General features: G+C 34.3%; 1 protein-coding gene across 1 annotated transcript in view; it reads left to right on the top strand.

Annotated features, from left to right (window-relative positions):
- The window catches only part of LOC140443707 (acyl-CoA:lysophosphatidylglycerol acyltransferase 1-like), a 127,960-nt gene extending 105,223 nt beyond the window's left edge, over window positions 1–22,737 (top strand). The window contains exons 4-5 of the mRNA XM_072535090.1: window positions 4,218–4,482; window positions 12,999–22,737. Of these exons, the coding sequence (XP_072391191.1) occupies window positions 4,218–4,482; window positions 12,999–13,405 (672 nt within the window). The 3' untranslated portion in view covers window positions 13,406–22,737. The remainder of the gene's footprint in view (window positions 1–4,217; window positions 4,483–12,998) is intronic.
- Window positions 22,738–23,054: the final 317 nt, after the last annotated feature.

The following is a 23,054-nucleotide window of genomic DNA, read 5'->3' as shown; positions in this document are numbered from 1 at the left end:
GTCTTGTTTCAATTTTGTAGTGTTTGTTAAAGACAAACTTTGGTTCAATTGAGTCGCAGCCTGCCTGTAGTACTGGTAACGCATCCAGCTCTCCCCGCCAGAAACGAGTTCTCAATTGTCCCATTCCTACATCAAGGTTTGCACCAGCTGAGCACAGTCACATCATTGTCACTAGAGCCACCTCTTTGACATATATATCTAGAGGCGTGATGCCAATGATCAACTCCATTGCAGCAGTTGGTGTTGTTTTCATGGCACCTGTTATATTTATGCAAGCCATCCGCTGAATATGGTTTAGTTTGTTAATCGCTGTTGCCTGTAGCACTTTTGGTACCCAAGCAATAGCTCCGTAAGTTAGCATTGGCCTAATGACAGCGGTGTAGACCCAGGCGATCACCCTGGGCGTGAGGCCCCAGGTGCGTCCGACCGTTCGTCGACACTGCTCATAGGCAATATATGCTCTTTTAGCTCTACCATCTAAGTGTGAGTTCTATGTTAACTTTCTGTCAAAAAATTTAGACTGTAGTTTAGAATCCTTGGGGGTATTAAGCCCGTGATTCTTCTTTTCCTGGTAATATTCCTGTATAATATATTTGTTCCTCCTTATCACAATAAATATTTGTATCGCACACGTATCCTATTACCGAATCCGATCTTTTCGATAATTTAATTCCTCTTTTGATAGGTTTGTTGCGTATATACTGCTTCAGGCTAGATCTTTCTTTGAATTTGGTCATTGTCTCGTCAATACTTTGGATAGCTCTGTCAGTATGAGCTGAGAATAATGTTTTTTTAAAGCTGAAACATCTAAATAATAAATTTTTGATGCGCCATCGGGTTTTTAGACACGTTCAAATACAAGTGAGAAACAATTAATTTAAAGCGATCTTTTGCTCAGTAATTCATTCGAAGGCGAGTACATATGAAATGACCCTACTTTATTGTAGGTCGTAATAAGCATACACCTAAAATTCTAAAAGCTATCATGAGTTTAGAGGATGAAATTTTTTTAACCAACATTGGCTTCCCCCTTTTTTGTGGGGGCGATGCTTTATTTAGGCTTAGAATTGTGTAATTAGCTATTTGACTAATAAGACTTCGGTGAAACAGTTTAAAAAATGTTTTCAGATGTAGATTATTTACGTTAGCGAATATTGCACAGTCCTTTTCAACCGGAATAGTTTTTATTGGTAGGTACAAATTTATTCACATTTCAGACACAGGAATATTCTTCATTGGACATGGTTGCAAAGGATTGGATTAACAGCCAAGTTTTCCATAAATTCTTCAGAAGGTACTTCCTGGATCTCTTTAAATTCGTTCTCATCAGATTCACTAGACGTTTCACTGTCTGCCTTTCTAGGTTCATAGTCAGAAGACTGAGAAGTATCTTCATCATAATCATAGCCCTCACGGTTGTCACTTTCTTAAAACAGATCTAGCTCAGATTATATATCTGATATCTCAAATAAATTATCAGCAATGTGTTACGATTGTTTTCTCTTAATTTTCGCTTCCGAAACATCCTAGAAAAAGGATTAAAAAGTAAAGATTTTTCTATATAGATCACTGAACACTGTAGGATAAATCTATGCCACGCTACAACACTGTATGGTCAAATAAATCACAGAAGAATTTTTATATGAAAAACATGATACGAGGGTTGTCTTTTTAGTTTTGCATGTAGCCATAAAGACAAAAAATATATACACTTAATTGCTTTTCAAAATATGTCCCACCAAGATCGATATACTTTAGCATACGTTCAAACCAATTGATAAAACAGTTATTCCAGTCTTGAGTTGACACCTGCAAAATCGCTGTTTTAAAGGCATCGATGGTTTCTTCTGGCGACTGGATCGCTGCCCACGCATTGAATTCATGATCTTTAAGAACGGCAAGAAGTCGTTGGGACATAGGTCGGGGCTATACGGTGGATGGTTTAACAATTCGATGTTTTGAAGCTCCAAAAACTCTTGTTGTTTTGGGCAGCGTGAGCACTTGCATAGTCCTGATGTAGGATGATTCGCCGTTGTGTGTTGCTTTGTCGGAGTTTCGCGGTAACTTTTGGTAAACAAATATATACCAATCAGAAGTAACCGTTCTTCGAACTTCTAAAGCAATTGTTGCCACATGACCAGATTTTGATACAAAAGTTGTGTCTATTTTCATTGACACACTTCGACAACGGATCACTTTTGTTGGTTTTTCCTCATCCTGAAACACCCACACAGCGGATTGGCGTTTATTTTCCGGTTTGTAGGAGCAAATCCAAGATTCATCTCTTCTACCAATACTATAAACGTTTTTTGAGCTTCCTTTGTTGAACCGTTCAAATGTTTTTCGACAACAATTGACGCTAACCGCTTTTTGCTCTTTTGTGGGCAAATGAGGGATCCAACGGGAAACCAACTTCGTAAGACCCAGTTCTTCCTGTAGGATCTTTTGGATCGAGGTCTTTGAAATGTTCAAAGATGCCTATTTCCCCCGATATGTTACACGGCGGTTATCCTTAATTAGCTGACGAACCGCATCAATGTTTTGCTGTGTGGCACTGTTTTGGGTGGATCTGGCCTCGAATCGTCGCTGAGACTCTAGCGACCACGTTGAAATTCGCAATACCATCGGGAAATACTTGTCTAGTGTGATGCTTCATTCCCAAATACAGAAACCATTTCAGCGAGACATTGCTGTTGGAATAATCCTCCCCGAAAATTGTAAAAAATTATTGCTAGAAAATTTTCTCAGCTTAGATCCATTTTTCGACCGACTTGCTAATTTCAAAAATTCACTGGTTTTACAAGACTTGTATCGAAATAAAACTCACGATTAATGTCAACAAAAAAGATGAGGTTACATTTGTGTCTAAAGGTTTTATTGGTGGCGCCCTCTAAGCGGATATACGTAAAACTAAAATGACAAACCTCATATAATTATAATATACATTTATAATATGATTAAGCAATATTTACTTACTCCATTGTAATTGTCTGTTTAATTGTAATTATCCATAACAAAAACAGCAATAAAGTCAATTGCATAACCTATTACATAATATGTAGGTATATATCATAACATAACCATAGACATATAATACAAATAGACTGATAGCTGTAAGACATGCCTGTTCCCCCAGTGCGATGGAGAAAACTGACTCAAAGCAGTCCCTGCATCTCTTTATAATTTGCCAGGTCTATCGACCACGTGACCTAAATGACCAATGAAAAGGTCACGTAGTCGATAAACTCGGCCCATTAGAAAGATATACAGGGACTGCTTTACGTCAGTTTTCTCTGTCGTACTGGGGAACGTGGCTGTATGGCAGCAGTCAGTCAATTTGTATTATATATCTATGAACATAACATATTCAGTACATAACCTATACTGAGTATTTTCCTAAACAAAAAAACTAAAGTACAAATAGGTTATACAACACACATTACACACTAGAATTTTTCTGTGCGAATTTTTATTTTGTAAGCAAATTTGTGGCCTTCGAAATTATTTCAATCCAATACGGAATCTTTTTAAATACTGAGAATTTTTAATTTTTAACAACTGTTGCATGTTCGAAAGTCAACAAACATTTTCACTGGAAGTGAAAAATTTTTATAACCGGTTTATAAGTTAACCAAGACATGTTTTTAGGCGCATTTTTGCAGGCTGGTCAAAAATCCGCTGTCAAAATAAGTGTATCTATCGTCGTTTGCTAGTTATAGGTACCATTTCTATTAATTTTCTCAAAAATCTGAACTATTTCGTTTTGATAATTTTTGCCGTAATAACTTTAAGTGCTGAATCGGAATGCCTCGTCAGTTTTCGCTATATATTACAGTTTTTTTTTTTAATCTGAGACTGGAAATATGGATGAACGGACTTACAAACATAATCTATAGGATCGGACCTTATTTTCGTATTATTTCAATCCAATTACTGTATCATGACAGTTGACGTTTTCGAAGAATATTTTAGGGGTATATGGGATTTAGTTACAAAATATTCGGTAATTGTTATACCCAGATCACACTTATCAAGATCAACAGAAAAATATCAACTAGCGTCTTATAAGTAATGTTGTATAAACAATAAATACAATGAGAATGGGCTGATATTTCTACCAATTGTAATTTATAAATTAGATTTAAATCAAATAAACAGTGAAAAAATGTGATTAAACCATATTAATTAGAATTATTGACTATTTACAATTTTTTCAGGGCAAATCAAAACGTGATAAATCCCTCCAAGAATTTGCACAACATCTACTTGATTACTACATCCCGTTAAAGAGGAAATGGTTAGTACTCTTCCCAGAGGGTGGATTTTTAAGAAAAAGGAAAGCCGTTTCCCAAAGGTATTGTGAAAAAATGAACTTACCAAGATTTGAGAATGTCACTTTGCCGAGAGTTGGTGCCATGCAGGTTATAATGGACACTTTTAGTAAAAAATCGGCAATGAATAACAATTCTAATTGTGTAAATAGTAAGTATTTATTAAAATTATTTAGTAAAATTAATTAGTAGTATTATTAAGTAAAATTAATTAATGTGGCTGCTCAAAAAAATATCCTTTCACTGAACTCTACATAACCTCACTCCCGAAACGTTGAAGTTTTATATAAATTTATACCCATATCATCAAATATATAGTGAAACGTGACGCCTACGAGGCCAGACAAAAGATGAATATAAAACAAATAATAATGTCATAATAAAATTTATTATAATTATATTGCATTATTGAGAATTTAGCAAACATTTATAGAAGCAGTATTTTTATTAGAATAATCACTGACCACCAGTAAAGTGTTTATATACTTTGTTTCAAGTTTAGAAAATAACATTGCGCTTATGGAGATCAGTGTTGCCAAAACTCTCAGGCCGGTTTTGCTACTAGATTGTCGATATATGATTCATTCTAATTACAGCCGTATTCAGCACTGTGTAGTAGTTCTAGTTAATCAATTTCATCAAAAGGAGATATGTATAGTTGAATACAAAATAATGCATTATAAATACTTGTTTCTTTAATTGACAAATATAGGTATGTAATTATTATATGTAGGTCTAATAAAAATAGTTAAATTTCACTATTGTTTAACATTACATATATTTATTAACACGCTTTACATAAGATATAACTAAAAAAATCAAGTGCAGCTTTAATTTTATTTTCATGTAAGTAATAACAACAATTACATATATATATATATATATATATATATATATATATATATATATATATATATATATATATATATATATATATATGTTATATTATATGAAATTTTTCGCACTATTTGCTAATTTTCACTTTTGTCGAACTGTTATTTACAGACTTTTCGGATTTGGCACTTTGTGTCCGCCGATTTGCACACTATCACATAATTTACTCACTGCATATTAACATCATCCTCATCTTCTCTATCATCGCTATCACTTTCATTACTGTCACTGTCAACTGTCACATTTATTACCACAGGATCAATATCGTCCATCAACCCATCAATAACCCAAAATTTTTGCTCTTCCTTAATAGCAAGTTTACAATAGTTTTTCCAGTTTTCCACTGTTACTACACCAAATGCATTTCTTATTCATTGTTCCATAGCGGCGGTCTTAAACTCTGTGTTGTGTGAGGCAATATGTCTTTTGACTTGACTCCATACCATTTCAATTGGATTTAACTCACAATGGTATGGAGGTAGTCTCGGAATGGCAACATTTTTCTCTTTGCACATCTCGTCGATTTTATATTTTATGTATTTTTCTTTGTATGTGTTTACGACTTCCATGAGCTCTGATTTTAAATAATCTTCTTCAAAAAAGATATCTTTCTCCAGCAACCACGTCTTAATTTGATCTTTATTGAAGGCTTGTGTTGGTATTACTTCTTCTCTCCTCGAATGGTAGGAAGCGTTGTCCATCACCACAACAGTTTTCTCTGGAAGATTAGGAAGCAGCTTTTCCTTAAACCACTGTTCAAATATAGGACCATCCATCTCATCATGATAGTCCGCTGAATTTTTATTAGCTAAAAATCAAAAAGCGGCACCTTCTACAAAACCCAATTCGCTACCTGCCTGCACTATAATAAATCGGGGCCTCGTTGTGTCGGCTGTTTTAGGCCTGTTGACAACCCCTTGACAAACGCATCCCTGATTGAAGTCACTGAGAGGTACTACCGTCTTTGGAAACACTATGTCCAACATTCACCCAAGTTTCTTCCAAATAAACGACAGTGTATCCTTGAGAACGAAATTTTTTTATCTCACGCAAATACTGATGACTCCATTTTAGAATATCGGGCCGTTCAATCATGCTTGACTTTACTCCTCGTTTGCAAAAAACAAAGTTCATTTCATGGAGTATTCTCCACATTGTTGTGCGTGACATGTTTTCTAAATCTTTGTCTTTTTTAACCAGTGCAAAAACTTTGTTCAATGTCGGCGGTAATTTTTAAAGAAAAAACTATGCACAATGGCACGTAGCCGCGTATGCTTCTTTACGTATCTTAGAAATAGTACTAATACTTACTCCCGTCATAGCACTTACTTTATTGGTTAAACTTCTAACACTTTCACCACTTCTTAAATTTAGATGATAATTAAATACATTTAAAACAAATTGTTTTGCACGGATGTCCAAGATATTCCCTTGGCTTAATTGTTCAATTTCCATTTACAATTAACATTTAACTGTAAAGTCAGAATAACTAATAAAGAACCACAAAGCCTTATTATCATTATGTAGTCAGAGAACGACAAAATCGCGACATACGCACACCGTATTATTTTAAGTTATAATTAGTAATTAGATATATGCATTCCAAGCGGTCCGTTTAATTGCTTATCTTTAATAGCCGACAAAATGCATGATTTAGCTAACCAATATTTTCTACTGATTTCTATGATTCATGGCATATGGTATTCTCACTGAAAAATAAATAAACTGTCGTTACTATAATTAAAATAAGATAAAATAAAATTATCTTTTGTAAATACTCTTTATTTAATTAAAATCATTTTCCCTACTTTTCATATCTTATTTCGAATGGGCACTTTTGGTCAATTACGTTAAAAAACATTAATTGAATTCATGTCTGCGGAAACGAAAATACAAATAATACAACCCTGAAACGTGCTTGTGTTTTTCGTGGCATCGCCGCGCTTCTATCGCCCATAAGAAATACATGGCCCTATCTCCGCAATGTTATTTTCTTAACGTGGAACGCTCTATAGTTCTTGTAGAACCCATATCCGGTTTGTTATTCTATTTCTTATTAGGAAAAAGTATAAATAAGATCAGCAATGCCATTATAGTATATTTTACTTAAGCGATTACAACAAACGCCAATCATGGTAAAGTTTCGTTCCGCATGTTTAAAAGGATCTAGTGTATTGGCATGGGTTAAGTGGGTGAGAAAGTGGTTTGCGCAAGTGTTTCTGAATCGCAGGATACTATTTAGCAACATTTTTACGTTATTACATCATACTTGGCGTTTGCTGAATATCTAACTTTCCTTTAAGCCTTTTCGTATTTGACTAATATTGTTATAAGTTGACAATATTAGTCAAATTCTTTGAAATTCTTGTGTTTTAACTTTTGCTGACTTAACCAACAACAACTTTAAACGAAGGGAATTAACGATTTTTCCAGGACACTCTTTGATACAGGTATCTACAACTGCTTTTGATAAATTTGTTAATAACAATATATAATATAACAAAACATGCAAAAGATTGCACGCCATTTTTAAGTACAAAAGTACTGCGATTTTAAATTGTTAAGCTTTAAGTTATTTAAAATAACTCAACGCATCAACATAGTAAGTTAATTTTTTTTATTCGAAATGTTGGCATTTTTACACGAATTTAAAACAAAATGCAATGGTGTATGATCCTAAGAACCCGAGTTAGCCATTCCTTTTCAAAAATTCACACTATTTCAAAAACTGAATTCATATCTTCAAATTTATAAAAGTGGCAATATCTCCCGTTCTAATCAACGAAAATTGATGTTTTTTTTATTTTTGGGTATCTCGTTGCATAGATTATATAAATGCATATAATTGCATTATCCGTCTATGTCGCGGCTAGCCCCCGCCTGCCGGCAGCCGGAATTGTAGGAAAGAATGTTTTGACTTGTCGGTGCCTGTTGGTGACGTGTCTTGAGGATAGTGAGAATATTATGCAGTTCGTCAGTGAAAAGCAAACGATTATTACTATGAAAATGGATGATGAAAAATTAATTATTCTAGTGCAAACTCATGAATGCTTGTTTAATTTAAGCCATAAAGATTACAGTGACAGCATTATTAAGGGGAAAATATGGAAAAAAAAATTGTGAGGAATTTTGAGTTCCAGGTAAGTCTTGTAAGATTGTACTACTCATTTCAAATTTATTAATTCTAAAAGTAATTTAACTACAAATTATATTACTAAGTACCTACATAAATTTTACTACACACTTTTAAATGAAACTACTTAATTTTAATTTATTCGCTGGCAAGATTTTTTTAAAATAGTGTGACCGATCATACTGTGATGTATCTTACTTCCCAAGGTAACGCTCCTTGTGGGGAGGAGAAAAAAGTTTTAAATGTTTCTCGTATTTCGTAAGCTGTTCTTTGAGCATTACCCCTTCTTATCTAATTGTCTCTTATGTAATTATGTAAAATATAAGTGGTTAAAATGATCTTATCAGCATATTCAGGTTTTGACTTTAGTATTCTAACGATATACCTGAAACCGTTGAGCTAATATACCGAAGGCATTCTCAACTAGCCTCCGAGCTCGAGATAAACGGTAATTGAAATTTATTTTTGCTTCGACTTTAATTTGCGATGCTGGATAAGGTCGTAATAAATAGGTTTTCCATGGGAAGGCCCCGTCGCCGACCATTACAAATGGCATTTTAGTATTGGTGTTTGGAAGAGGTCTTCCTGGTGGAATAGTCATTGTATTATTGTGGAATAGGTGACCTAAACTTGAATTTGCAAACATGCCCCCATCACTATTGTTTCCATAAGCTCCTATATCAATAGAAATACATTTATATTCTGCATCTAAAAGTGCCATAAGAACAATAGAAAATGTTTTTTTTATAATTGAAATACTGGGATCCGCTATTAGCGGGAGCTTGTATCTGGACGTTTTTACCGTCTAGGGCACCAAGGCAATTGGGAAAATTCCATATTCTCCAAAAGTCGTCACCAATTTTTATCCAATCATTTTCATTACGTAGTGGCATTTGTTCCTTCAGCATTTCACTATTTATAGCATTGCAAACTTCTTTGATTATAGACCAAACTGTTTGAATGCCCCAACATAACTAAAAGCTAATGACCGCATTATATTCCATGAAGCTAAAAACCTGAAAAACAATGACCTTTGAATTTGTAAAATTCTTATTAAGTATAATTAATAAGTAATTGTTAATATAGGTTATTAATAAAAGTTTATTTTTTAGCGAACGATTGTAAACAAAGATCGTTCAGCCTGAGAGACGAGTTTCGTAGAGCTCTGAGAACTAAGAAGACTGTCTCTGGTCACGCGGCAGCGAAAAAAAAAATGGAAATACGAAGATGAGCTAAATTTTTCAATACCATACTTTTAAGAACGAGACACAATATCCAATGTTGTATCAGAAAATGAATCTGACGAGTTAACAGTTGTAGAGGAGAATCAAAATGAAGAAGAATCTAGCAGGGAGCAAGAGTCAAGTACTCAATTAGAGACTGGAGGGAGAGCTTTCACATCCTGAAAACCGTGCTAAAACATTTAAAAGTCCATTAGCACACAAATCGAGAAGAGCGAAAGTATCTCATTCTGAAACCATTAAATCACCACCAACCGCTTTGATGAAATACGTTATAAGCAAAAATGAGCAACCCACTACCACTAATTCAATAGACGCTTTTCTGAATAGTATTAGCGAAACCATAAAAACGTTTCCTCCAATGTACCAACACGTGGCAAAGACTAAAATATTTAATATTGTATCGGATATAGGACTACAACTTTTAACTCCAGTAAGGCCTCACCAACAATCAAGTGCGTACGATCGGTATCAGCAACCAGGACCCAAAGTCTAAGTACCCAAAACCATAATTACGTTGACATGGGTGTTGCGAGTCCTCATTTGCTTCAGCAACAGTTTCCATGCATTACTTTTTATTACCAGCAACTTTCATCAGTCACGACAGACTCGAGTCTGTCGTCATGTACAAGTTCACACACTGAGATTATCGAGTAATGATACCTATACTTTTTTATAAAACTTAATTTAGAATATATAGAATATATTATGTGATACTTTTGTACTTAAACTTATTTTTTTTTTTTTTAAATAAACTTACTTCAAACCAAGTGCCAATTTTTCTTTTTCTTAATAAATGTTCGACTTTTGACAACAAATCATTGAACTGATATTTCGACATCCTAAAGTATTGATGAAATTTTACTTCATCATCTAATAATTCTTTGTATAACGTGAAAAATTCCTCTTCAGTTTTCCTTTCCTTTTAACTTTTATGTAACCATATTTTTCTTTTTCCCGTCTTCCTAGCTTTCCTTTTAGATATCTCCTTCCCTTCATCCTCTTCTTCCAGCAAAACAGCAATAACGGCTAAATCGGTAAGTGAATAATTTTTAAAGATCACGCCAAACCGCACTACTCGTATAAAAGTTGTTGAAACACTGATGGTTAGCTGTTGCATAGTGCGAAACCCACATAAACACCAACATAAAATTGACTGACATCTGATGGTCGGTTACCTGTCGCCGCGCCGTCCAGATGGATAATGAGAATCAAGCTTTAATCTGCGAATTCTTTATGTCCACACTAAGAAATACATTATTTAAGGTCAAGGGTAAAATTGATACACTCCGATTTCTGTGCACAGTAAATGTCTAAATCTTCAGAGGGACAGTCTCGTTATCTCAATAAATTTGTACGGAGATCTTTTAGTTTGGATCCAATTATAGGTATTCTTCTTCTCTTGGTGCCTATCCTCTCTGGATGTTGACAATCACGTTGGTCCATACAAATTTGTTGACAGCTGCCCTAAATAGATGTATGGTAGTCATTCCTGCCCACTGTCTGATGTTCTTCAACCACGATGTCTTTCTGCGCCCTTGAGATTTTTGCCTTCTATCTTGCCTTGTAAAATTGGTTGAATTAGTTCATACTTCTCATTGCGCATCACATGCCCTAATTATGTCATCTTTCTGATTTTCACGATACGCATAATTTCCAGATCTTTATTCATAAGTTGGATCACGGTGTTGTTTGTAACATGATGGATATAGGAAATTCTGAGCATGCGGCGGTAGGACAAGAAGGTCCAGGCTTCGACTCCATATAAAAGGATATAAAATACATAGCATCTCAAGACCCGTGTTCTTATATCAATGTTCAGATGCATATTACATAAAATCTTCCTGAGGCGATTGAAGACAGCTCTCGCCTTTTCTATACGACATCTTATTTACTGTGAGTGGTCCCATTCCTTATTTAGGCTGCATCCAAGGTATGTAATTTTGTCGATTATTTTTAAGGGTTCATTATTAGCTGTGAATTGGTGCTGTATTACGTCGTTTTTACTTACTACGAGAATTTTGGTCTTCTTACAGTTTAATTTCATGCCGTATCTGTCACAGGCTTCCACTACACGGTCTATTAATGTTTGCAGATCCTCCGCATTATCAGCAATCAAAACCGTATCGCCGCATATCTTAAATTGTTTATGATTTCACCATTGATTTTTATACCTTCTCTTAAACCATTAATAGCTTCCCTGAACAGCATTTCCGAGTAAGTATTGAACAACGTCGGCGATAAAATGCAGCCCTGACGTACTCTCCGTTTTATCGTGAATTCTTGTGAGGTTTCGTTGTCTACTCATACAGTTGCCCTTTGCTGTAAATATAAATTTTTAATTAGGCGTAAATTTTTGTCATCAATACTAGATTCTTTCAGTATCTGAAATAATTTTTGATGTTGCACCTTGCCAAATGCTTTTTCAAAATCTATAAAGCATGCGTAAACTTCGCAATTTACGTCTCGAGCTCTTAGTATCAATACTTGTATGGAAAATAGGGTCTCTCGCGTTCCCAGTCAGCTTCTAAACCCAAACTGAACACTGCTAGTGTTTTCTTCATGTTTTCTATATATGTGAGAGTGAGTAACAGAAAGAAGGATTTTGAGTGCATGGCTCATTAAGCTTATAATTCTGTAGTCAGAGCATCTGGTGGCATTTGCCTTTTTGGGATGAAGGTGGAAACTAGCCAATCTGTAGGAAATTCTGCAGTTTCATAGATTTTGTTTAGTAGACTTGTTAGGAGTTTGAGTTGGTTGTTTTCAAATAATTTCAATATTTCAGCTTGTATGTTATCAGGTCCAGGTGCTTTGTTGGTTTTTAGTCTTTTTTATTGCATATGTTACTTCACTGAGCGTTATTTCTGGTCCTGAACATCCAGAAACACTGACTTCTGTCTCTTGCTCTTTCTTGAATAATTCTTCCATGTATTGCCTCCATCTCTCAAGTATTCTCTCATTTTCGTAGAGCAGATTGTTGCGCTCTTCTAGTATTAAATTATGACTTCGTGATGCGTTTCCTCCCGTTAAGTTTTTGATCTTTTTATGTAGGTTAAGATTGTCATGCTTCTATTCCAGGGGTTCTATTTCTATGCATTGACCTTGTAGCCATGATTCTTTTGCTTCTTTAATCTTTTTCTTTATAATTAAAGAATTATCTGTTTATTTTATTTTCATGAAAACATTTTCTGATAACCATAAAGTAGGTTTTAAATTTGAATACAAACAAGTTATAACAATTCGCCTTGTGTTATTTATTTTTCAAAAATTATTTTTTAATGAAATCAAATCTGTCTTAGGCGTTATGCAAATATTTTATATTCTAAAGTACATGACGAAGCGTCTCAATGTATAAATTTTATATGAAAATTTTGTAATCTAGAATTTTGTAATTTTTAGATGACAAGTCGGAGACCCCTGTAATTGAATGGTTCCTCGACATAACGATAGCGTACCCGAAAGGTTGGCCCATAGACTTAAGCCATATCGTCTTTGGAAATCGCGATCCTTGCGAAACAATCATGTTCTACCGCCTCTACCCACAGAAGGATGTTCCTCAAGACACCGAAACTCTTACTACTTGGCTCTTCGATCGTTGGGTGGAGAAAGAAAAAATGTTAGAAAGCTATTATCGGACTGGTACCTTTACGTGCGAATTTAGTAAAAAAAGTATCGGTCCTAAAAGATTGGTGCAGCAAGATTATCTTAGGTTCGCGATAGTGCACATATTTTTTATCGCCTCAACATATCTGCACACAATGATGCTCGTGACAGTATACAATTATTGTAATTATTTAGTTTATTAGCACTCCGTCCTGGCATATTTGGTGTGTCTGGTGAGATACTATTTGTAAAGAATCAGCTTAAAGGATCTACTGGAAGTATACTGGAGTGTCATAAAACGTTTATCTTTATTGTTTAAGTCGGAAAATTAATTTTTGTTCGTTTTTAAGAGTAAACGTAGACAAATGTAAATTACATATTATATAAGTCATAATGTATAAAAAAAAGTGATTGGTGGTAAAAGTGTCAATTACGCACATTCGACTCTCTGGTACGCATATACTAGCAAAGCAGTAAAGTATAGTACAACCTAAAAATGATTTCGCAACATCACATGTAATATAAACCATATTTGATTCATGAATTATCAATCCTTTGCTATTGACAGTCCTGATTCTAGAGCGTCCTATAGATCGTTGGCATTTTCTGTATGCCTCCACCGCCATTGTTCCGATAACATATTGTCTATTGTGAACATGGCACACTCTTTTATATACAGATAGCTGTTTTATATCCGGATAGTAATTATGCTGCATAAAGCGTCCTTATAAAGTAACCTCATAGGAAGAAGTCCAGGGGTGTTAAATCGGGGTATCTTGCTGGCCATTCGATAAAACCTCTTCGTTCAAGCCATTGCCTAGGAAACCGTTCATTAAGGTATCGCCTTACGTTTATGCTATAATGCGAAGGCACGCCGCACCATCTTGTTCGAAAAACAAATCATCTTCTGAGTAACTGTTTCATTTTCGATTATATTTGTCAAAATTGGATCAACTGTGTCCTCTAATAATTCTAGATATGCTTCTTATGTTTAAATTTTGTTGCAAAAAGAATCACCGAGCGATACGATCTCCATAAATTCCTGCCCATATGTTTAATTTCAAATGACTATTGTGTACGTCTTTCGTGGAAAACTATTTTTATCAGCCCAATAACGACAATTGTGTCGATTTGCAGTACAATTTAGAAAAAAGAACATTCATCTGAAAAACAAATATTAAATAGAAAGTTTGGATTACTATTTTTTCTCAGTCACAATCTCACAAAACTGTAGTCGTTGTTCTGAATGATGTTCATTTAGTTTCTGTAGCAAATTTATCTTGTAGGGAAGAAATTTAAATGAAAACCAGATTCTTGAGCTTTTTTTTATTACTTGAAATATATTGAATATTAACATAACCTACAATTTCTACTACTGCTGCTTCAATTCTAACACGTTTTTCACACTTTTTTTTTTTATCAGCTACTGATCCTGTTTCGTGAAATTTTTTAACTAGTTTTAGTATACATGAGTAGTGAAGTTGAATAAATAATTTCGCTGTTCTCTTTGCACACTTTTCAGTTTAAAAAAATATAATTTAGAAAAAATTTATTTGAGAGAGTTTACTGTATAAAATAATTCTTTAAAAAACACTTTACCACAATGATTGTCAGGTATATAGTTTATATTTACTAGTGACTGTAGTTTTAATTTCAGTGCCAATTAATCAATAAATCGATTCTGTGCAATAAAAGGGATTTTAAGGTTGTTACAAATAATTGTTATTATTTAAGATATTTTGAAAAACATAATTTAAAGAAAATGAAGAAAATTCACACAAGCTATTATCTTGAAAATTAATGGGAAAATCCCAGTAGTTGGCTGTATACCATCGTTTAAAAAAACTCAATTATCTTGAGTTGACCATTATGTGTTTGCTAAAAGGAATCCTTATATTCAATTATTCAAACGTGTTTGTTTAATATTATGGTATTCTCTTAATGACGAACCTGTTTTATAACATATCATTTACCTCCTTATTTTACATTAATATTTTCGTAAATAGTATATTCTATTAAAGTAGTAACATTGAGACTGAATGTGCCTTTTCTCTTTGTGGACAGTAAGTAGGTTCTCGAAGAATAATTACTTGCGTGTAAAATTTCCAAATTAAAGTATAGTATAAACTTGTGATATAGGTTTCGATTGTTTTATTTGAAGTATACTAAAGACAACCTTGAATTCTCCAAAGTTTGCTGTACTTAAACATAAGGGATGTTTAAAAATTTCCCCCTAGCAAAAGAATAGTAGAAAATCTGTAGATGACCATGTTGGCATGATTGTCTTAGCTAAAAATGAAAGAATTAAACTTCTCAAAAATGACCGACTAACGTCTTCTTAAATTGATGTTTTGACTAGCGGGAACAATCTTCAGTTGTGGGAATATGTAGAAGTCCTAGGAAGCCATAGGTGGCATTTTGGCCTATTCCACTGCGACCTTTTCAGATCTATTGTGGGCCTCTAGTCCTAGATAACATTCTCTAGCCTGAATCTTTTTAAAAAGTCTAATAGCTTCGAGACTGTACCTTCCATGTAGCTATTTGACGGTGGACTTTCTTCTCCTAATGCAAAAAACCGCACATTTGCCAGACTGTCACACTGACATAGAATGTACTCTACTGTTTCTTCTTCGAGGTGACAGAATCTGCACAGGTCATCTCTGATAATCCCATCAGTTTTAAGTGCATATTCAGCTTACAGTGCCCTGCTAGAAGACCTACTATGGCTTTGACTGTTTTCCTTTCTTTGCTTATTAGGTCTGCCGTAAATTTTGGCGAATGTATTGTAATGAACTGTTTCGCCTGTCTTTGTCCTGGTGAATTCCTCCACCATTCCAGAGATTTGTGAGCTACCCACTTCCTTGTAGACGTTCCTATTACTGTCTTTGCAACGCCGCAGAAGGGTTCCGGTCCAATGAATGGCATTGATGAGCTTTGTTTGGCCATTTCATCTTCTTTTTCATTGCCCTTATGACCCTCGTGTACCCAGGTTACCGTAACCTTGCTACGGTCTCCTAGTTTATTTAGGGCACACACACAATCCCATACTAGCTTAGAATTGACCTCTACAGAATTGAGTGCCTTAAGCGCTGCCTGACTATATGTGAAGATGGCAACTGAACGGAATGTTCTTTCCTGCTTTTTTATTTCTTCCACGCAGTAATGGATTGCCGTTGTTTCCTCCTGGAAAACTGCCACATCCTTAGATAGACTTACCGGGAAATGTATCCCTTGATTTGTCCCTACTATGCCGGCTCCCACATCCTCCGATGTTTTTGAGCCATCTGTGTACCAGGTAGCAGCAGCTTCTGTGAATACACGTTCATTCTAGCCTTCCCTGCCTGGTATTTTAATTGTGAACTTATTGTTAAAGCTATATCTCGTAGCTGTTGCATCGATAGGTTGCCCCATCACAATTTCCATTCCGGGTAACCACGTGTATGTTTCAGTACTTTCCACCCTTCATATTTATTATGTTATTCATGAATTATTTGAAAAATGCCACAAGGGGTTAATTGCAAACCAATTCTTAAAACCAGAAATTGAAGTTATGTATTTTAGCGAAACCTATAAACGAAAGTATAGTGTGCGTTACATATCCAAATAATTACAAAATGATATTAACAGCTAAAGATTGAATATATACAAGTAAATAAATGTTCAGAAAGATAAAAAGCATCTTGTTGTTTTGAAATTTACCTTCTGATCTACAGACTTTTTTCCATTTTTCGAGCTAGGAAGGATTATAAGCACCCTTTACATGACACACTGGCAAAGTACCAACTGTTTCATTTATCTTAATAATTTTTAATTTAAGTATTCAACTACAATAATTTGCTACTCTATAAGACTAATTTTGTTTCAAAAAGTGCAAAATATACTTAACTATTGGTGTATTTAAGCAATATTTATAACACTCATTTCCAGTTATATCCATTAAGGAATATCAATCTCGCCAAACATTCAAATATGCTAAATATGTAAAAAACTGAAAAAGGACTGATATTTTTTTAAAGTGGGTTGATAACAGTGTGATTTATAGCATAGTGTAAAAACTAAAATACCTCTGTTTACATCAGAAGGTTTTATTTGTATGATTCAATGATCAGTAGCACGTTCATATCTTTAAATTGTTATTTTCTTAATAATTTTGTTGTTCTATAAAATCTATTATACGAGCCCTAACGAGTATATGTTTGGATTATATAAGAATTGTTAAACAAATTATATTAACATTTATTGATGTGACGCATCGATTGGCGCACCTTCGAGGTAATGTAGACTCGTTTGTCGTATGTCATGACAGCAAACGGTATGATCCATCTTATTTATTTTCTCTGCTGTGTGAGTGCCTTTCTATTTGACTAGAGGACACTTTCATTGCTTGTATATACATTAACTTTCGTTCTAATATTATTGTTTTTAAAAGAACATTATGACGATGTTTTTCATCTTCCTAGCATCCCGTAACGGCCACAATATTTTGTAAACTGCATTCTTTGAATATCTAATAAATATTCAGATTTTTATAAATTAATTCAAAGGTCCACCAAATATTAATCTGCTAATGATTGTATAGTCCACTTCATAGATATACCGCCAGTTGAAATTCTATACCTTTCAAAGATAAGCATATGTATTTCCGTATTGTTCATTGTAAATCATTTACAGTCGGGATCTTCAAATAAAACTGACATGGTGCATATTAAATGTACCATATATAAAATACCGTTTGGTTTTTGTCCGGTCCTAGAGATTTTGCCGCTCTGGGCAAGATCGGCGACCCCCTCCCCTTCACTTGGTCGATCCTTGACTCCTATTGAAATGTATTTCCGTTTTTTTCTAACAAACTGATAGCTCGTGACACTACATATTAAATACTCTGCAGTGATTCGCAGAGGACCAAGATATGAGTTCCTTCGGCTAATTCTCAACGGTAAAATCGAAGGAAAGAAATGGATAGGACGGAAGAAACTCTCTTGGTTGAGGAATTTGCGGCAGTGGACAGGTTTGACAGCGGACCAATTGCTACACGTAGCGCAAGACCGAGATCAGTATAAAAATATTATAAGCATGGTAGTCGCCGACGTTCCGTAGGGATATGGCACTCTAAGAAGAAGAAGTGATTCGCTGACTACGTTGATGTGACGTAAAATATCATATATTATATTACCACAGAACAAAGAAAAGTAAAATCACGGATTTGATTTGTCAAACAGTTTGCTTCGTGAGCAACCATTTTATCGGTGTTTTGATTTTTCATGATTTCTACAAGTGCATCGTAGATTTCTTCAATCTGGTATCTGATGGGAGTAATTGCATCAGATGAAAGGTTTCAATGTTAGGCTAGAAATATGATTTCTCAGAATAGCCCAACAATGAGTAGTATGCTGAGAAAAAGTTGTAAATTTTTATCACTACTGAAAAGAAAGAAACTGCAAACTGTGTCGCTTTAGCAGTATCGTTCACGACTAAGTTGAGTGAATGGCTAGAACATGGGACAAAAAATGCTGTAGGATTCATTTGTAAAATTCTGTTTTGGACTCCCAACTTCTTCCCTATCATGTTTGTTCCATTATTATACCCTTGTCCTCTTATATCTTCCAAACCCCAGTTCATTCAGTGTCTGCAAAATAACTTCTGTGAGTCCCAAGCCAGTGGTATCCATTTCAGGCACAAATCCTAGAAAATGTTTTACAAGTTTAACACTTTGTGATCAGGAACCTAAAACGATGAAACGTACAACAATAGTCATCTGTTCTACCCCAAAAATATCAGGTGTACAATCTAAAATTATGCTGTAATACTTGGCTGATTCAGAGTTTAAACTTTTCTTTTTGATTTGGTCATGGAGGAGCTGAATAATTCTGCTTTGAATACGTTTTCCCAAGTAGTGGTGCTGCTTTTTACTACCACTAGTTCTCCTAATGTGCTCTTGTAAAACAGAATTAAATTTTCCAAAGAGCTCAACAAGCTTTAAAACATTACGGGCAGCACACGTGGATGCTAGTGATAGGCCTAGGTGACTGTCGCCCGACTGAGGAGGCGGCAGCAGACAGATGCTGATGATAGGCCTATGTCTAGGTGAATGTTATCAAACTCAAAGGGAGCTGTAGCAGCTGTATGCTCTTTAGGTTGAGCAATATTGTCAATATCAGTATGTAACAGTTTGAAAAATTTATCTAAGGAGAATTTAAGCTTTTTTGTTCCAATCTCTCTCTCTCTCTCCCTCTCTCTCTCTTACCTGTACTGACTACCAGATAGACGTTTTCTACCGTCTATGATTGTACTTACACAATTATTTTTATAATAACACTTAATCTGGAGAAATTCATAGTCAGCTTAAATCGACGGTAACCTAGCACATACGGGTACGTAAACTTCACTGTACAACAATTGATCCAAATGGATTTAAAAACTACAACGAAGTACAAGCCTAGACAATTATCTAAGATAGAAACACAGACAATACACATTAAAGGGAGGGTAGGCGGAGGGCAAAGGTAGTTCCGCTCCGGCTCAGCCACATGTCCTGCGATGAATGAGAAGGCGATGTTGCTGATTTTCGGTCGAATGAAGCTTATTGTTGTTTTACTTATTTAATTCTTGTTTTTACAGTCGTATATTGGCCGCTACTGCTCGTGGTATTGATTTTTTATAATCTTTAAAACATAATTTATTATTTCTTCAATTTTAACAATTGGCTGTCCTCTAAAAATGGTAGCACAATGGTCCGCACCTAAAAATTTGTCGCCCGGTTCTACCACCCCTGGGACGGCACTGTTTTTTTGCCTTGTAATTTATTTGTTTTTAAAAAATTAGTTTTTCTTTCAAATCTATGCTTTAGTATTATATTTATTAAATTTTAATATTAAAAATGAGAAATTTGATACAGGGATCTTCAAAAATAATATTTGGAAAAGGGGAATTTTGTATCTAGTGTGGAATATGTACCTAATGTGCAATATGCCATAATTATAATGTTAAATACGATAATATGAATAAAGTAGCAATAAAATGTTTTATTTTAAGACAAAAGTATTTAATTTCTTTTGAACTTTAGATAAAGTAGATTTAGATAAAGTTTGAAGATAAAGTACACATATACTACCTAAGTACAATAAAGGTTCTCTAATTTTTAACGTAGTAGTAAATGTCTATTAGCAAAATTAATTTTCTGTGCTTCTATCTTAAATGAAAGTATCAGTTTCACATCCCAAGTCTATTTCTTTTCCTTTTTATCTTTCAAGACTTTTCCATTTTAAAGTAAAAACAAGTAGCTTCTTTTCCCTGAGGCTCCAGTGTCCATTATCATCATCAGAAGAAATTGTCTGTACATATCCTAATTCTGAAGAGGAATCATAAATCTCTTTATTCTTTATCTGAAGTAGATGCTGGCCACTACAGGTTGGTCGATGGTGATCTGATTATTCTGCTTTACTCTTAAGGCCTCACTGTCCTGAACTCTGTGGTCTTGTTGGTGATTTTGGTTCGGATTTGTCGATTAAGTACTCCCAGATAATGTGCTCTGGAGTTTAAAAGTATATTTATTGAGGTTTCATTCTCTACCTCTTTCTCTCCTTGGCAGTAGATCGTGGAGGAGGATGGCTATATATACCGTAATGAATGAAGAAGTTTGCTGATGGAAGCCAGTGGACCATATATTGGATGGATCTCCTATCTCACAAAATTTGCATTTTGCTACATCTACCTCCAATGTTTTAGGGCCTTTTTCAGTTGACAATGGCTTGTAAATATTTCTGTTACAATACGCAGCCATTTATGTTTAAATGAAGGCAATATTAAATTCAACTTTAGTAGCCAAACATGAAAGAAATAGACTCATCACTAGTTAGTCTAGGTTAGAGGCGGCCGAATCGATTATTACTCGTTCCGGACGAGGAACGGAAAGTGACCAATCAATACTTACAATAATCAACAGATCAATTTACTAGATCAGTACTCCAGCTTGAACTTCCGGAACGTTGGCCTACGATCACTACTCAAAGGCCCGGTTTGGAGTTTACACCAGATCAGTACTCTGGTAGAACTCGATTCTCTGTCAATATGTAAGCTTTTGATACCTATGCCGGTGTTTCCTCTCCTGCGCGCATCGAATGGTAGTGGTTGGTCTCGGTGGGAGTAAGTGCGCTCATAGCGGTGGCAAGCCGGCGGCGGCCAGAGCTGGCAATGTCAACGTTACAGCATTTATCATTAAATCGAATTTTTTTTTTCGTTATTACAACTAGAAATGCACAGAACCATTTTACAAATATTAAGTTAAACAATACTAAGTTTGCACTAAGCGTCGACTGCTATTGTGTACGTTTCTATGTTCCTCAAGCCAGTCTTTTATTGTGTTGGAATTGCGATGAGATTTACCATTTCATTTTAACAGCATTTATTGCTACTATTCTGCCTTTTCGATATTACCAATGAATGGATTTTTACAGATCTCTTTATTAGTTTAACAATATCTTTTATCATTAATTTTTAAAAATTGAATTTTTATACTTTATGTAGTCTTCATGGAAATCACCAGATTTAGTAGGAATCTATTTTTTTCTAAAATTCTCAGTGCCCTTGAATCGCCGCTGTAGTCTATATTGCTTCAGATTTTCATTCTCCAGGGTATTGTAGAGAAAAAGTTTTAATATTCAAATAGTCGTTAGTGATGTTTTTGTGTATAAGGAAAGTGAATTAGACATTTTTTTTTAAATTTTTATATCTAATGCCTGATTGAACTTGTATTTGTTAGAAGTGTATTAGTTCTGCAAATTTTTACAAGCATATATCGTTGTCTTCCTCTCTAAACTATTCCTCCCGTATCACCACTAAAGGTCTCTCTTTATTTTTTCTGATTTCATTCTAAAATACCTATATTCTAAAAAATAAATAAGTACGATAAATAACAGTATGTCAAAATTGTAATTTCTCGTTGTCGTTTTCGTCGGTAGCATTGTACGTCCTTTTCGTAGAATTTATATTAAAAACACGATGAGAAAAAACCGCTAACTTTTATTCCAATACGCTTTATTAATTAATAAATTCAAATAAATGACTTGTTTAATATCCGTACAGGTAAACTCACAATACTTATTTATTAACAAATTTGCTATACATAATTATATTGTATAGTTTATGGAAAAAAACGATTAATTTTATGGTAGGCATAAAATATGTGTACGGTATTTGAACCGGAGAATAAATGTGCATATATTTTGTAATGATTCTATATCGCCCGAACATATAGTTATGGCTCACGTTTGTATTTACTAAATCGATGTCAATACGATGACTAACTGTTGTGTCGACTGTTGTGTTTCAACAAAAAATGCTTAAACTGTAACGACATGATTAAATAAGTGATACAATAATTTTGTTTTATTTTTATTTATGTTCATCCTAAATATTTAAAAGTTTCACGTTATCTCTTGCACGTCATCCAATTTCATGTCATTTTTGCAAAGCGGTGCTATAATGTCAGGATAGTACATATTTTATGAAACTATGAAAAAATAAAAATGTAAGATTATTATTGTTAATTCTTTTTTGTTAATAAGGTACATAGTGAAAAATGGCAACAACAAAAGTAATAAATTTTATTGAAGACTTATCAAACTTAAATACAAACTAATTTGCTATACTATTTGCTATATTGAGACTTAAAAATGACGTTTGTTGTTAATAATTCTTCTTCCTACTTTATAAATAGGCACAATGCCTGTTTTACTTCAGTTTTTAGCCTCAATCGACGATGTCTGACCATCTTTTCCTCGGTCGTCCCAATGATCTTCTTCCATTTGGCGATTTGTCTCTTGCTATTCGTACTATTCTATTTTCTGTCATTCT

This window comes from Diabrotica undecimpunctata, chromosome 6 (assembly GCF_040954645.1).
Source record: "Diabrotica undecimpunctata isolate CICGRU chromosome 6, icDiaUnde3, whole genome shotgun sequence".
Taxonomy (NCBI): Eukaryota; Metazoa; Arthropoda; class Insecta; order Coleoptera; family Chrysomelidae; genus Diabrotica; species Diabrotica undecimpunctata.
Note: the sequence above shows the minus strand (reverse complement) of the source record. Positions and strands in the feature narration are given on the sequence as shown.